The 16,430-nt window shown below is 36.5% G+C and overlaps 4 protein-coding genes across 4 annotated transcripts; 2 read left to right on the top strand and 2 right to left on the bottom strand.

Moving 5' to 3' along the window:
* Positions 1–271: 271 nt before the first annotated feature.
* Positions 272–1,943, top strand: LOC120009782 (probable transcription factor At3g04930). Its single transcript, XM_038860483.1, has one exon. It carries the CDS (start codon positions 373–375, stop codon positions 1,639–1,641), a length of 1,269 nt encoding a protein of 422 aa, XP_038716411.1. The 5' UTR covers positions 272–372; the 3' UTR covers positions 1,642–1,943.
* A 2,360-nt stretch (positions 1,944–4,303) lies between these two features.
* On the bottom strand, positions 4,304–7,712 carry LOC120009024 (guanosine deaminase). Its single transcript, XM_038859451.1, has 5 exons — positions 7,493–7,712; positions 6,859–6,918; positions 6,235–6,425; positions 4,678–4,782; positions 4,304–4,574 (listed from the first exon to the last, which is right to left on the bottom strand). Exons 1-5 carry the CDS (start codon positions 7,506–7,508, stop codon positions 4,386–4,388), a joined length of 561 nt encoding a protein of 186 aa, XP_038715379.1. The 5' UTR covers positions 7,509–7,712; the 3' UTR covers positions 4,304–4,385.
* Positions 7,713–9,747: 2,035 nt separating this feature from the next.
* LOC120008777 lies at positions 9,748–10,305 on the top strand. The gene has a single exon (XM_038859151.1). The coding sequence runs from the start codon at positions 9,748–9,750 to the stop codon at positions 10,303–10,305; it is 558 nt and encodes a 185-aa protein (XP_038715079.1).
* A 1,828-nt stretch (positions 10,306–12,133) lies between these two features.
* On the bottom strand, positions 12,134–16,430 carry LOC120009718. The gene is made up of 2 exons (XM_038860408.1): positions 15,469–16,430; positions 12,134–12,541 (listed from the first exon to the last, which is right to left on the bottom strand). Exons 1-2 carry the CDS (start codon positions 15,976–15,978, stop codon positions 12,410–12,412), a joined length of 642 nt encoding a protein of 213 aa, XP_038716336.1. The 5' UTR covers positions 15,979–16,430; the 3' UTR covers positions 12,134–12,409.

The following is a 16,430-nucleotide window of genomic DNA, read 5'->3' as shown; positions in this document are numbered from 1 at the left end:
AAACGATCATACGTCTTCCACATGTCACCAGGAGATTGGTTGTCCTTTGCAAACTGTGGGGCCATCTTGACACGTGTCAATTGACTTGTGAGGTCAATGTTCGCATAAACACAATGATATCCAATGACATTTCATATTTGGTAGGATTTGTTTTTCATTTTTGTTAACCTAATTAATTAATTGTTATCCAATGTAAATCGCTCCAATGATATCCAATGACATTTCATATTTAGTGATAATCGTCCTAAAGTAAAAGGCGCGTGCGTGAGAGCCATCGACTCCACCAATAATAAGAAGTCCAACACGCCAATCTCAACGAATCCTCGTGACGTCCCCCTCTCTCTCGGCCTAACTCACCCACTACGCCCTCTCATGGCATCAGAGCATGACGACACCGTTTTCCCCGAAGAGGACCTCGACGACGACGACGACGACGACTCCCAGTCTCAAGACGATGACGATCTCGACAACGACGACGTTTTAATTGAAGAGGAAGAAGACGAAGAAGACGACCTTAACTTTCCTTCCCCTTCCACTTCATTCCGCACCGGCACAGCCAACGCCACCGTCGCTGCTTCCGCTTCCAGTATCCCGACCGCAACTATCAACTCCTCCACCCCTGCCGTGACCGTTGCTGTCCCTATCTCTTCCGTTATGCCCAGTACTGCTGTTGATATCAACGACTTTCCGACCGCCATCGTCAACCAATCTGAGCCCGATCCGAAGCGACAGCGCGTTGGTGAAACGTTAGTTGTCCAAAATGATATCAAAAAACCGCAGCCGCTGCCACAAATGGATGATTCCAGACGTCTGTTTCAACGGCTGTGGACGGACGAGGACGAGATCGAGCTCCTTCAGGGGTTCTTGGAATACACCGCACAGCGCGGAGGCAACGCGCATCATCAGGATACGACGTTGTTTTATGACCAGATAAAGTCGAAGCTCCAGCTCGATTTCAACAAGAACCAGCTGGTGGAGAAACTGCGACGTCTGAAGAAGAAGTACCGCAACGTGGTTAACAAGATCAGTTCAGGGAAAGAGTTCTCCTTCAAGAGTCCTCACGATCAGGCAACCTTTGAGATATCGCGCAAGATCTGGAGCAAAGACAATACGGTTTTGGATGACGATGAGGGGAATCCTAACGCTAATCCGGTTGATGTCGAGGTGAAAACCGAGGATTTTGGTGACCGGAAGGCGACGCCCAAGTCGAGAAAGCGGTCCCGGCCAAAATCAAGCGGTGGCGCTAAGGTTGATGATAGGCGGGCCGTGAATGACGAGTTTGTGTTAAATAATTATAATAGCAACAATACTAACAATAATAATGCTAATAACAATGGGAATGTATCGAGTTTGATAGAGGAGACAGTCAAGAGCTGCTTGTCCCCATTGTTTAAGGAGCTCTTGGGTGGTGCAATGGGGTTGGGAGGACCGTCTGTAGGGGCAGGGAGGGGATTGGGGGCTTTGGCTATGAATGCAATGCCATTGAGTTTTGGTGGGCAGGTGAGTTTTGGTGGTGAAGTGATGGATGAGAGGTGGAGGAAGCAGCAGATAATGGAGTTGGAAGTTTATTCAAAGCGCTTGGAGTTGGTTCAAGACCAGATTAAGGCAGCTCTTGAGGAGTTGAGGTCTGCAGGTGGATGATTACAACGGGATTTCGTAGTAAGTTATAAAGATTTTCCTTTTTATTAATTCATGGTTGTTAAGGTTAGAGGCGGCATTTGCATTTTGGGTTTATTCTTGTTATTTGGGGTTTCCCATAAACGGTTGTTGAATAATGACTTTTAGAATTGTTTAGTGTCTTGGTAGTTTGTTCAGGTTTCATGATATGTGTAGATACTGGCTTGATATACATAAAGCGAAATGACTGTGTAATAAAGACGCAGCTGACAGATGAATACAGGCTTTTACTTTCTTCATAATTTTTACAAAAATTTGTTCTGTTTTTAACGTTTGCATTAGTAACTTTCAATACTCATCTGAGGCATTGTTGTGAGGAGATCCCATTTCTGCATTGTCTGAAGAGACAATTTTCTTTGTATATTCTTTCTAATTGACTTCTTAATTACTTGCTTATGTTTGTGAAATATCTATGTAGTTGGGATGGTGGGTTTGGGGGAGAGGTTCTTTTGGTTTGGTTTGGTTTGGGTTTCAGTCTGTTTATTGGCAGGTTGGTCTTTAGAAGTTCCATTTCTCAATAGAAAATTTTACCTCAGTAAATTTTGGTTTTGGCCCAAAAGTTTTAATAGGATGCAGCGAATGAAAATAAAGCATTAAGTTAAATTCTGATACTAAACACTGTTCCCCCATTATTTTGTTAATCCTGAGTCTAATTCTCTCGGAGGGATTTGTGCCAATTGGAAATGAAGTTATCTACAATCCAAGGAGAAGCTTATTTGCAGGCCTTTTTTAAAGTGAGTGATATCCTTTCGATATTGTATGGGGATTTTATTGATATGTTATAGAAAAGGGTAAATTTATAAATCCTAGGAAACCTTTACTAGTTTTTGTGTTTTCAGTACTTTACTTTGTTTTGTTTCTTTTTCTACTTTGCTTAGCCAAAGATAAAGTTTTTGCATATCATCGATTCATATGTAATATGAATTCTAATGGCACTTTGAACAAGATGCAAATTGTCTGATAAAGTTGAGCCTTTAGTAGCAGTCTTATGGAATAAAGCCATAAAGGTCGTGGGCTGCTGCTGCCTAAGTTGGATTTTTTGGTAGGATAAAAGGGATGGTTTAATCAAAGAACTGCTGGAATGTTTATTCTGACAGTTCAACAAGAAGTTTTTGTGACTTATTTTTAGCTTGTGCATATAGATTAATGTAGTTGTATGTAAATCAGAGCAATAGCATGATGAACCAAGACATCTCCAGGCCCTATTGTTAAGAATAGTGAATTACTATTCTCATTGCATTTAACCAACCGGGCAATCATATGTTATAATTTCTTGCTATGGAGCCCGCAAAGGAGTTGTGGATGCTGCAATGGAGTTGGAAAATGTAGTATCTATGCTACTACTACTTGTACTTGCTTTACTATGCTATTCTGCCCAAGCCTGGCTGAGGAAGAGTCACGAGGCGTAGAACAAAAAAATATGCTAATTCGGGATATGAACATCACGAGCTGTCCCGTAATAAACCCTCTTGTTGCTGATACCTTCTTCTTGGTCCCTTCTTCTCCTTCTTCCATAACCCGGGCTCGGAGAAGGAAGAGCTAGAGGGTCTTATGGAAAATGTGGTCAGAAACCTATAGTAGAGTCTGAACTTTTTTGATTTCATTGAAGTTGCAGTATCAAAGAATTTATATTACACGTTGGGTTAATTTCAGAAACTACTGCATTAGGAAAAGCAGTTTAATAAACGAAATTATAGAGTATAGACACAGTTCTGAAATTTCTGGATGCTGTTACTACTATCATAAAGATAGCAATGGTAAAAATATTATCAGAACCTTCTATAGTCAGGTTCATTCTGAATAATGTAGCATTTGTTGCTTACTACTCATGGTAGAGAAGTTTGGGATTTCATAATTTAAGTTTTGAAAGTCCCGTGTTTCAGTATATGCTTGCGGAGGGATTTGTTGCTAGGGATGCGAGCAGAGAGTTGAAAAAAGGCTTGAAAGAGCTGCATTTTGTACAAGGAAATACTTTTACTGTTGAAAATCTGTCGATTTATTTCCTAAAGTTTGCAGACATCGGTGGCCGTACAGCTCTGTGTGGTTATCGTAAGAAAACTTGTGCTTTCATTATGTTATTATGAATTTAGCATGATATAATCCACGAGGATTGCAAAATTGCAATTTCAGGTTGTTTTGAAACTGATGTTTGTGCACAATTGTTTTTCATGCCTTTAATGTAATGGCTTTTTTTTTTTTTTTATGGTTCTTTATTCTGATAAATGATGGATTTATTCTGATAAATGATGGATACCGAGACTCGCATATGCAGCTATAATTCATTTGTCTGATAAAAAAAGAAGAAGTTATAATTCATTTGTCTTCCCTCTCGTTCATCCGAAATTTCGTATTGTAATTTTCCAAAAGCAACATAGCAAATGATTTGTGTAGTCACAGTCACGTACACCATCACTGTTTCTCCACAAAAAAAGATAGTAATAACAATGAATGATCATTCATGATATCAATCAAGAAAATATTTTTTGAAAAAAAAAGTTATTTCCAAAGGTTTACTGCAGATGTTTCCAATAGGAGACCTGTATTTTTTATTTTTAAAATTAAGTCACTGAAAATTATAATGGCATGTAACATAAACACAGATAATCATGAAGGCGGCAGAACAACATATAGAAATGAGACAATAAATTAGATTTCTTTTTCTCCTGTTTTTTCCCCTGTATTGTCAATCAATAAACTGGATGAAGGAGTTAATACATAGTAAATTTTTCCTTCGTTTTCTCAAACACTTGTTCAGCAATGATGGCACCATTTCCATCAGCTTTTTTGATCTCCAACTGAGCCTTTTGATAAAACCCGGTACCTCTCAATGCATCGGCAATAAAATCATCGAACCCAATAGCTATAGCTGCTTCAGCTTCCGCTCCATAGACCAACCTCTGTTGTGGAATAATAGCAAAGACAACACAAAAATCAGCAATGCAAAGGATGAAATGAAACTCAGACGTAAAGAATTTCCCTAGTGTAGTTCTGGAATTTTACCTTGACTCTTGAAAGATGGATGGCACCAAAACACATCGGACAAGGCTCACAGGAGGCATATATTTCACAGTCCGATAGCTCAATCTGATTGAGCTTCTTACATGCCTATAAAAAGACATTATCAGCAATTAGATATAAAAGGTACAGGCATAGAGCATGTCGAATAGTCAAAGATTTGATGAAATTCAAGTCCAAAATAACAAAGAAACAACATTGTGAATTGTGAAAAAAACAAAACTCTGATACTTGCAGAATGTGCAGGACTAAGTCAAAATTTAGTACAGAAACAAACCAAGGAGCTTTTGGCATAGTGGTAACTTACACCTTAGGACTTGAACCATGATTGGATCTCAAATTGAGTCCTCTCATGCTAATGATAATAATAATAATAAAACAGAATAACTTATTAAAAAAAAAATAGGGCACAAACATTACAAACTTCACTGCTTTCACTTGGTTGAAATCATGAAAACGTATATCCATTAACAGATTGAATTCCCCAGTAACAAGGTTCAATCACTGCTGCTACTGTTTTCTTCTCCCCAGTAGATTAGGTTAGGCCTTGAGGTGATTGCAGCAATATAATGCCCTTGTTACATATGTATATCAACACACTCTCCCCTAACGCCATGTCTAAAGCAGTTATGGAATAGCAGTGCCTAGATTGCATGAAAATAGTTTTATGCTGTTATGTCTAAAACTATAAGTTAGCATTTACGATACACTGTTTTAAGAATTGACAATGTAGCAGTGCCTAGATTGCATGAAAATAGTTTTATGCTGTTATGTATAAAATCTCAGACTTGTCTTTTGAGAATTGAAATCTAAAAACAACATTGATTAGCAGAATAAGTATGTGACAAGGGGAAAAAAGGTGACTAATTCAACAAGCTGCCACAAGTAATTATAGATGCTTCAGCTTCATGTATTTCAATGTTTTGATAGAGAGAGTTTGTGAGGTTGCAAGTAGGTTTTCATATCTGATAGATGACCCAGAGGTTCCACATAAAAGAACCATCAAGATGCAAGACCAGTGATATGAGCCATTCTCATGATAAAACACTCACCCTCGCAGTTATCATTCTTCCTGTTCTCACTGTAGCCATTTATTAACACATAACAGAACATAACAAGAGGGGATTTATATGCATGAAAAGGCACATTGGAAACCAATTGCTCAATATAGTATCCAAAATCTCACTTCAACGTGCCCCATTAGTAAAGTTTAAACATTTTCGAGCTGCAATTCACTATAATTTTTCCAACTAATATATAATTTCTTTTTCATCTCAAGGACTATATATAATTCAAAACAGGTTCTGGGTGTCAACTTTATGAATCTTTACCAATAATGTGGTTCTTGAACAGTCTTGTGCATATTAAAATATTTCTTTTATGATTATTAATATTATTCAAAACTCTCATTTTATTTATTAAAAAGAGTCTCCACAAACTAAAATCCCTCGGCAGTAAAAACTGCTTGAGCAATTGGCACTTCACATTGTAATAAGCAAGCAACAAATCAGAGAACAATGTATGCTGATTTTTAAGTCTAACCTCTCTGATGGCTGTAACCTCTGCATGTGCAGTTGGATCTGTGTGTTTCAAAACCATGTTATGACAACTCGCAACTACCTCGTCATTACGAACAACAACTGCACCAAATGGACCGCCATCCCCATTTTCAACTCCTTGATATGCTTCTCCTACTGCTTTTGACAAGAATTTGTGGTCTCTATCCTGCACAGCTGGTTGAAGAACCGACAAAGGGAAATTTGTCACATACAAGCATAATGTTTTGGAAATTGTAAAGCAAATGATGAACTTTCGTGCAAAGAAGGACCAAGGGGTGTCACCCTTATACCAAAAAGGATGGAAAAGCATACATCTTTATAACACAAAGAATATAATCTGTGTTGGGAAGACCTTAAAGAGAGCATGTATAGAAGCATCTCCAAGTTAATGGAAAGAAAAAAAAAATGATAAAATGCGTAGACATTATTTTCCCAATGAGCATAATAAACCTCATGATCAAATTAATTGATACACATCAGTAGTAATAGTTTCATTTAATGTTACTTTGTGGCGCTGAAGATGACAAAATGAGACTATTTGGCGACAAAGGTACTTATTAGTCAGAAGAAGATTAAAATATGAGATAGGGTAGCAGCTCAGTATTACCTTCTTGATGACCAGAAAAAGCAGAAGCCACCGAGATAGTTCCATCTTTAGCTTCCACCACTATTGAATAAGAATGAAGGCAAAACAGAAATAAACAGAAAGAGAAATATGATTTAGAAGCTTCATAAAAATTGGTACAGAAGATTGCGACTCTAATCCTTAAACAATATCTAGGTCCAATGTCATTGAACATGTTGTATTCAACTACTGTCTAACTCAAAGACAGCATTAAACTATTCCTTAATTGCTAAAATTAAGATCTGTCTCACCCTCATAAGCCCCATTGATCTATTTGTCTACAAAATACTCCACCCAACTGTACATAAAAAAAAACAGGAACTTCAAGAAAAGAACACAGGAATTCATATTCCCAACATGGTTTGTGCCTCATTTCATTTACCTATCTGCTTGAAAGACAAATAAAGAAAATCAGAAACCAATTTCAGAGAAACAACAAGTAGCCTTACACATCTGATTTCACATATGATATCATGTCTCCAAGGAATCAGAGGAACTGGGTTTCCATGAAAAATTCCAAGAAACATTGAAGAAAAAAAAAATGACAAACACACCACAAAAAAACCCAGAGAGAATATAAAATCCATAGCTGCAATTCCCAGTGTGAATAAATTACCCTTAGCTTCCTCCATGAAGATGATTCGGAGAAGCGATCGAAGATACTGAGAGGAGAATGGGATTCACGGAGAGATGAAGTGCGCCGTCTAGAGAGGGAGAGAAAGCACGAGAGAGTGGTTGATATATAAATACTAGTCCACAGAGTTTTACAATTTATTATTTGAAAAAGGAAAGAAAGGAGAGAGTGCGACGGCAAAAAGAAACTGAAAAGGAAGGAAGGAAAGAAAAAGAAAATTGGGGGAGTTGACAGGCAGGGATTCAATTCAGTAATTGGCGTGAACGGTGAATCTATCAATTTCTTTCTTTTTTTCTTTTAAAAATTTTATTTCTTTTTGGCTTAATTTTAGTTTCCCCAGTTATTGGGGGATTTGGTCAAATTCCAACTTAATTTGAGAATCTAAAATTCTGCAATTTGGACCATCCGTTTAATCCAATGAGATATAATTAGCCACAACTCTACTCCCATTTCAATTTCAAGACTCTTCCCTCCCAAAAATTTGGCTGATGCAATTTTATCCTTCCTACAATAGAAGAACAAGCTTCCGAGTATTGTGAGCATCTACATTTGCATCGCTTCATAAATGATAAATCTACACTCAATTGATTCGTTTGCAATTTCTTTTCCTGTCTTAGACTCGTTCGACTTCTGTTTTACCGTAGCTAGTTCAAATGATCCATGAGCTGCTATGCATATACAACTGAAATTAAGGTTCAGATAAAGGTGAACAGATAATCATATCTCAATTTTTCCACAACTTCATTATATACAGAAGGTACGTTTGATCATTCCATTGTGGCACTGCCATCAATGGGACTCCCAAGCTCTTGGCCTCCAAAACATAATTGAATTTACAATGTATCACACTATCACAGTTCACAAAGCATCCTATTGGCTCATGTATTGCTAAAACTTTTAATCGTGGCCGTAGCTAATTGGGGTTGTTGAGAAACGTTGAGCGGAGATATTGTCGGCGACGCTTGGAGGAAGGGAAGAGAGAAATTTGTTGTAACCCAAACACTTTTTTGAAATTTAAAATTATAACATGGATAGAAACCCTAAAACTAAAGTGAACTCGTAGCTGATTATCTCTCCTTGGATTAAATGAATGGTATGGATTGAAGAATTTTAGACTCTCAAATTAAGTCAGAATTTGAGATCCCCCGGATCCGTGATTGGGAGGGTGACCAACAGGGCTTAATGTAACTTTTAGTGATTGAAAGATTTGTCATTTTACAATTTTGTATGTTCAAACATTCCAAATTAGTAATTTAAAATTTAAATTGTTCCAATTTCATTCAGACAGATTTCTCAATGTTCAAGCGGTAAACTCGTGACTTTTGTCGGCCCCGTCACGAGTTTGACTACCCGAGATGTCCACAACTTGCTCGATTGTGCAAATTGAAACAATTTTAAACTTTGAGTTCTTAAGTTGAAACGTTTGAACATTGAGGGACTAAATTGAAAAATTATCAATTGACCAAATATTGCATGAACCCGACCGACAAGTATCCAGGATCTCGTGAATCTATAAATTCCTTTCCTTTTCCTTAAAAAAATTTATTTCTTTTTTGGCTTAATTTTAGTTCATCCAATAATAGAGAGAGTGATTGACAATTATCCAAGATCGTGTGAATATGTCAATTTAGAGCCTCCACCATGGTGAGGAGTAATTCAACACTTGAAATACCTAAAAATTTGTGCAACATTTGTGTTTTCAAGTTTTTTTATACTACACACCCAACAATGGAACCAAATCTCAAGTGCTATAAAATACATAAACTACCAACCACCAACCTATCATTCCCTCCATCTTTTCCCTCCTAGTTGGAATGGTATATGGTAATAGAAATTTTGTATTGATACAACTGTAAATTTTTACAGTTAATTATTAATATAATTTTATTTATTATTAAAACATGCCCTAATTTTCAATTAAATCTATCCCACCAATAATGAAGACACACACGTTTTAATTGTTTTAATTGAGGGAATCTCTATTATGTGTTTGTATTGTCAATATTCACTCATGGTCATGCTAGAAATTATTCATGCCAATGAATTTAAAGTTCATTTGAGCCAATGTCCTTCAAAGCCATCATTGCATTATATTCCCTTCGTTCATGATTTATCTTTATAAGCCAATTCATAGTTTTATACATTTGTGCAACATCCTAGTTGTCTCATCTCTTTTACCCAATTAAATGGCAGGTCCATCAAACTGGCGCTTCCAATCATAATTTTTGGAGGATTTTATGTCTCTACAACAACAAGAGCTCGACGACATTGCCTTGCTTGAGCATGCGCTTGCAAAAGTAGAGGAGTCCGAGCCCGAGCTACCACGAATTAATACACGATCTTTCATTAATAGAGATCGTGCAAAAGCGCATGAGCATCTTGTCAAAAAATACTTCGCTGTTGACTGTATTTACCCACCACGCATGTTTCGACGTCGGTTTCACATGAGAATTGAGTTGTTCCATTGGATCCGAATCGACTTAGAAGCAGCTCAACCATACTTTCAGCTGAGATATGATTGCACAGGTAGGGCTGGGTTTTCTTCAATCCAAAAAATTACAGCAGCATTGCAGATTCTGGCTTACGGCAACCCAATCGATCGTGAGAATGAAGCTTTATGCATTGCAGAGACTACAACTTTAGAAACAGTTCGTATATTTTGCAAAACTATTATCGAGTTGTACTCAGATCAGTACTTACGAGCTCCGAATCAAAGAGACCTTTCTCATTTACTAGAAGAAAATAAGTCTCATGGTTTTCTTGGTATGATTGGTTCATTAGATTGTATGCATTAGGAATGGCGTAACTGTCCCACTGCTTAGCACGGTCAGTATGTTGGACACTATGGTAGACCTACCATGGTCCTAGAGGCTGTCGCATCTTAAGACCTTTGGATTTGGCATTCATTCTTCGGTATGCCTGGTACATATAATGATATATCTGTTTTAGATCACTCACCTCTCTTCAACAGGTTCATCCGATGTCAAACTCCAAACATCCCGTATGAAGTAAATGGTAGGGTATACCATATTCCGTACTACCTCATTGATTGCATATACCCTCACTATGCAAGATTGATACAATCGATCAAGCACCCAAGGACCTAAAAGGAGAAACATTTTGCAAAAAAACAAGAAACGGCCCGCAAGGATGTGGAATGAGCTTTTGGGGTGTTGCAAGCAAAATGGGCGATAACTCAAGGACCCATACGATTCTGGGATGAAGAAACTGTTACAAACATCATGAATTGTTGCATTATACTGCATAACATGATAGGAGAGGACGAGAGGCATGCTAATATCAAGCCTTGGCAGCCTGTAGCTGGTGAAATTCTACCAGATGGTTTACTAGAGCATGATGAACAACTACTAGGATGCTTCATACGCTCACGTATGGAACGAGTACGTGATCGGTCCATTAACGGTATGCTTAGGCATGACTTAATGGAAAATTTATGGTCCAACTTTGGGGGAGAAATTACCCTTATGTAAACTTTATATTTATTTAACACAATAATGAAGGGGGGTATGGCCCTCAACTGTTGTTATATAGTATGTAAATCAATTAATTATGGTAGTCTTTGAATATTGATAAACCCCATGAACTAACAAATTCAATATCCAGTGACCAAAATTCAACTCAGCATACATGTTTTTTCAATGGGCCCGTTTGGATGAGCTTTTTTTGGAGCATTTATACTAAATGCTTCGTGTCATCCAAACAATAATTTGTTGGCACCTATCCGAGGTATTTTTATAGAGCATTTCTACTACTTTTAAAATGCTTAAACTTTGTACAATTTCATAATTTTTGACAAGCTTTTTCCTATTTTGTCCCAAGTCTATTATTGATATGTCAAATATACCCTTATTTGACTTAAGTTACGAACTCGACTCTCACCTCTAGTTACCGTCTTGCTTGTACTGAATAAATAAATAAATAAAATTGGTACAGTTACTGTCTTACTCGTCCTTCTCATTTAATAAATAAATAAATAAAATTAAATTAAATTGATAATTGATTAATTACATTATTTATTATTTGTATGTTTGGATACAGCGTATACAACTAAAATGTATAATACATTATTTATTATTTGTATGATAGGACTATCCTATCGGTAGGATACGGTATGTATCCTAGTGATATGATACTTATGTATCCTACCGGTAGGATATTGTAATTAGACGATACTTAGTTGTTCCACGACTGAATTTCTAAGATAAATTAAATAATAAATAAAATAAATTGATAATTTATTATTATCTTTAACTCATTTAAAAGTCATTATATTATTTTCAATAATTAAATTGTTTGTTTTGATACAGCGTATACAATAAATATGCCTGCACGTAATTTATCACAAAATGCTAGACAACACAAATGTTAATAGTAAAAATACAACCAAACACCTACTCAGTATTCTGCCAGCATTTCTGCTACTAAAATTGCCCAGCATTTCTATTACCACAATTTCTGTTGGCATATCTGCTACTTTGCAAATGCTCTACCAAACTAGCCCAATATCCAGTGACCAAAATTCAACTCAGCATACATGTTTTGTTCAACACAAAAGACCAGTGACCAAAATCCAACTCACATACAACAGAAGCACAAAACAAGTTCAGCTATAACGTGCAATAATTAACAAAATCCATCAAGCATACTACAAACATCCATCACCCCTTATTGTCAGCTTACAAATTCATAATTTTGAGAAATAGTGCAAGTAAATAAGTACATTCTTACACCCAATAGTAATCCATCAAGCAGGCTACAAACATTACTAATGGGCTATCACATAGTGCAAGTAATAATGAAGGGATACCATGCAAGCACATGATCACAAATGCATGTTTCATTTATACAGATAGTGCACACAGTATCACTGCTCGTTGTTCAAGTACGATCCCCCATTGACTCAACATCATCGAACCTACTCTCGAGGTTGCATGGATTAATGTTATTCTCTTGCATTTCATCACAAATTCTTGTTGAAGCTCTAGGTGAGAATTCCATAGCTCGAATGCATGCGAAAAATGATGATAATATATTAATATAACCTGAAATCCTACCAAAAAAAACATTGTACAGTTAATAATATTGGGTTGTATTCACGATTCACTTCTATATTTGTTCCCTTTGAAAAGCCAAAAAAAATGATAGAATGCCTCAAGTGAGCAGGAAATGGTTGGCATTATGGCCTTGAAAGAGTTAACCATGCATTTCTAATGAATTTTGAGACAATGAATTATCAACAGTTGCATTTGTGTTCTGCTATAGTACCATGACAAGTTATAAAATCTGGGGCCAATTGGGTCCCTCAATCTATAATTGCAATGTGTAGTGGGTTTGAGTAAGTGTTTGAAAATGAAAGCAACAATTGAAAGAACAAGGAGATACAAAACTGTAGTAACCGGTTTTCGTCTGGCCAAAAATACAAAAAATAAATAAATAAATAAAAAATATATATATAAGAAAAGGGTTTGGAGGATTTCGGTGGAAAAGAGAAAAAAAGAAAAAAGGGGAGACTTTTGGGGGAAAAGTAGGGGCCGACATAATTAAAAAAATAAATAAAGAAAAAGCCAAGAAATAAGGAAATGGGGGTCATGAGAGAAAAAAGCCAACAAAAGGAGGAAGACAAGGAGAAAAAGAAAGGAAAGTGGGGGAATAAAGGGAGAAATGTATGGCACAAATTGGGGAAAGAAAAAAAAAGAAGGAGACAAAGAGAGAAATGTGGCACAAATTGGGGAAAGAAAAAGAATAAAAGAGAGGAGGCGTGAGAGGAGAAGGGGACTTTTGTTTTTGGTGAAGCAAAACAAAATAAAACACAATTGGGAGAGATGAAGTAGCGGCACAAGACAAAGAGAAAGAAGAGAGAAAGCAAAGAGAGGAAAGGGAGATTTCGCTGCAAGAACCAGAGGAAAGGGAAAGCGGGAGAGGTAAATATCAGAACAAATTTCTATCATTCTCGGCCTCTTTGTCTTGATGATAATCTGGTTTTGGTTGCTCTGGGTTTTGTTCTCTGAATGCCATGATTTACTCCCGGTAGTAGCTCTGAATCCTTCGATACATGCAGTAGTATACATCCTTGGTTAATGTCCGTTTGCAATACTTTGTTTGGATGCTTGGGATCCTAGTGTTTGATATACAGTGGCTATTCCATTTCTTTCAGAGATAAATATATGTATATATATGTATAGCGTATGTATATATAGGTGTGCAGTGTGTGTGTACATATATATGCAGTGGGCGTGTGTATATGTGTGCATTGTGTGTGCGTAGATGTGTGTGGGTGTGTGTATATATATATATAGTGCGTGCATATATATATATATATTCTGTATCTGTGTTTGTATGTATACGTCCCGTTTTGTATATTTGTATAGGTATATTTGAATATATGTGTTTGTATATGTGTGCTTATAATGTATATGGACTTGATTTGATTTGAGTTTCTATGGCATTTGAGCACAATTTTAACCCATTTTTGTGTTTGATGTTGGGTTTGGACTAAGTGGATCACATGGGTCAAGAGGTAACTTAGAGGACTTGGGCCGGAACACATATTTGGAGATTGGATTGGGCTTGAGTAATGGACCGGGCTCTGTGGCCATATTTGTATTTGTATTTTTTTTATATCTTTTTATTTTTTATCTCATTTTTATTTGGCATGTATATTCTTGTAAATGTAAGCCATGTAATAGGGTAGTGGAAATAATGAAAGGTAGTGTAAAGTAGTGTAGTTTAGTTTATTGCATATTTAATGTGATTAATATGCATGTTTAGGGGTTTAGTTTTGCCAATCCATCAATTCAATAACCGCATCTCTACCAAATTTTCACATAAACAAATTAATAGATACTACATTAAAGTCAACTAGGAGGAGGACTTGATGACATTTAGCTCCTGCCTAAACTTTAATTATGTTATCTATTCAAATTAAAGTATTATTTGTATTCACAAACGCAATGATAAATTAATTTACTAAATACTTAAATTAAAGTTCATTAGGAGGAGGACTTGATGACATTCAGCTCCTGCCTAGGCTTTAATTATGTTATCTTTTCAAAAGTGTCATTTGTATTCCTAAACACAATGATAAATTAATTTATTAGATACCTAAATTAAAGTTCATTAGGAGGAGGACTTGATGACATTCAGCTCCTGCCTAGGCTTCAATTATGTTATCTCTTCAAATTAAAGTGTCATTTGTATTCCTAAACACAATGATAAATTAATTTATTAGATACCTAGATTAAAGTTCATTAGGAGGAGGACTTGATGACATTCAGCTCCTGCCTAGGCTTCAATTATGTTATCTCTTCAAATTAAAGTGTCATTTGTATTCCTAAACACAATGATAAATTAATTTATTAGATACCTAGATTAAAGTTCATTAGGAGGAGGACTTGATGACATTCAGCTCCTGCCTAGGCTTTAATTATGTTATCTCTTCAAATTAAGGTATCATTTGTACTCAAAAAATAATGGTAACTAAATTGAAGTTAATTAGGAGGAGGACTTGATGACATTCAGCTCCTGCCTATGCTTTAATTATGTTATCTTTTTCAAATCAAAATACCATTTATATTGGACAAACAACTTTTCAAGAAAAAGCACATAGATCAATCTAGGTAACCTTTTAGGGAGTTGTGGGGTGCCTAACACCTTCCCCACACTCAATAGACCCCCTTACCTATTCTCTGGTTCGTAGACCATTTTCTAGTGTCCAATTGCACTTAAATCAATTGGTGGCGACTCTAAATCATTTTCCATCCTTTCATCGCCGGTCCGCGTCGTGACCCCGGTTGCGACAAAAACCACAACAATTGAAAGCAACAACTTCCAACAGTCATAATTATCAAAATCCATAATTCATATTTCATTGACAAGCGGCATGCAATATATGTAACAAATCATAACAAGCATATCATAACAACTATATGATGCTTACGTTGGTGCTCTTTGTCCAACTCATCAAGCTGCCTCATTCTAGCAATGACTTTAGCAGCGACCTCATCTGTAGGGAGTTCTGGCATCAAGGACAACAAATCCTTCTCAGTATTCACAAGATCTTTTGTTATTTGTATACACTTTTGAATCTCCTCAAGCTTAGCAAACTTAATAGCATGGAACTGTTGCTCTTCATTTATTTGTTTCATTGATTCTAATCTTGACTTAGATTTTTGCTTCCAAGCACAGATGGTTGAATGCAATCTTTCACTTGCAGCATCAGAGGCTTGGGAACTTGTACCCACAGAACGACTACGTTTATCCTTTGTGGATTTTTGCCCTAATGGTCGTTCAATATGCCTTTCCGGTAGGACTTGAGGAGGCTGTGAATTTTTAGAAGCAGTGTTGGGTGTACCAGATGTAGGGGTTGTAGGCATGCTAATATTATTGCTAGAATCACCTATGCCATCGAAACCTAGACGTGAAGATGCAGAAGGATTGACTAATGGCATTCTGGATAGAGTGCTTGATGCCTGAATTCCAGAATTTGCAGGCCTACCTCTTCTACTGTCTCCTCGGTTTTGTCATTCATCGATGGAAAGATGCCATTTTGTCTATTTGCGTAGTTCTTCCCAACAATGGATTAACTTGAAATCCCGACCATGGTCACTTTTAAAAAGAATATAGCATGCTCCCCACTACAAGAGTCAAAAGCATCAATGTTAAATTTGTAGCTAGAAATAAGTGAAACACGAGCAAAAGCATCAATTCACATACAAAGCCAAAGCGAAAAAAGAATATGAGTTCTCATATTAAAATGCATTTATTCAATTAAAGTCCATTGGTTAGGAACTGATGTTATACTTTTTTTGGAAAAAAACCAGATCATAAACCAATTAACAAATACTTGACTAATATTTGATTAGATTTGCTGACTATTTAAAGAAACTTTGGCCTTTTAAGG

The sequence above is a fragment of the Tripterygium wilfordii genome, chromosome 11 (assembly GCF_013401445.1).
Source record: "Tripterygium wilfordii isolate XIE 37 chromosome 11, ASM1340144v1, whole genome shotgun sequence".
NCBI lineage: Eukaryota > Viridiplantae > Streptophyta > Magnoliopsida > Celastrales > Celastraceae > Tripterygium > Tripterygium wilfordii.
The sequence above is the reverse complement of the archived record's forward strand: the minus strand, read 5'-3'. Positions and strand labels throughout refer to the sequence as shown.

Coding starts and splice junctions, on each gene's coding strand:
- LOC120009782 (XM_038860483.1), top strand. CDS start 373: ATGGCATCAGAGCATGACGACACCGTTTTCCCCGAAGAGGACCTCGAC.
- LOC120009024 (XM_038859451.1), bottom strand. Junction 4,783..6,234: donor AGGTTACAGCCATCAGAGAG/GTTAGACTTAAA, acceptor GTCTTTTTATAG/GCATGTAAGAAGCTCAATCA. Junction 4,575..4,677: donor TCCATCTTTCAAGAGTCAAG/GTAAAATTCCAG, acceptor ATTCCACAACAG/AGGTTGGTCTATGGAGCGGA.
- LOC120008777 (XM_038859151.1), top strand. CDS start 9,748: ATGTCTCTACAACAACAAGAGCTCGACGACATTGCCTTGCTTGAGCAT.
- LOC120009718 (XM_038860408.1), bottom strand. CDS start 15,978: ATGCCATTAGTCAATCCTTCTGCATCTTCACGTCTAGGTTTCGATGGC. Junction 12,542..15,468: donor AGTTGGACAAAGAGCACCAA/CGTAAGCATCAT, acceptor TCATTTTTCGCA/TGCATTCGAGCTATGGAATT.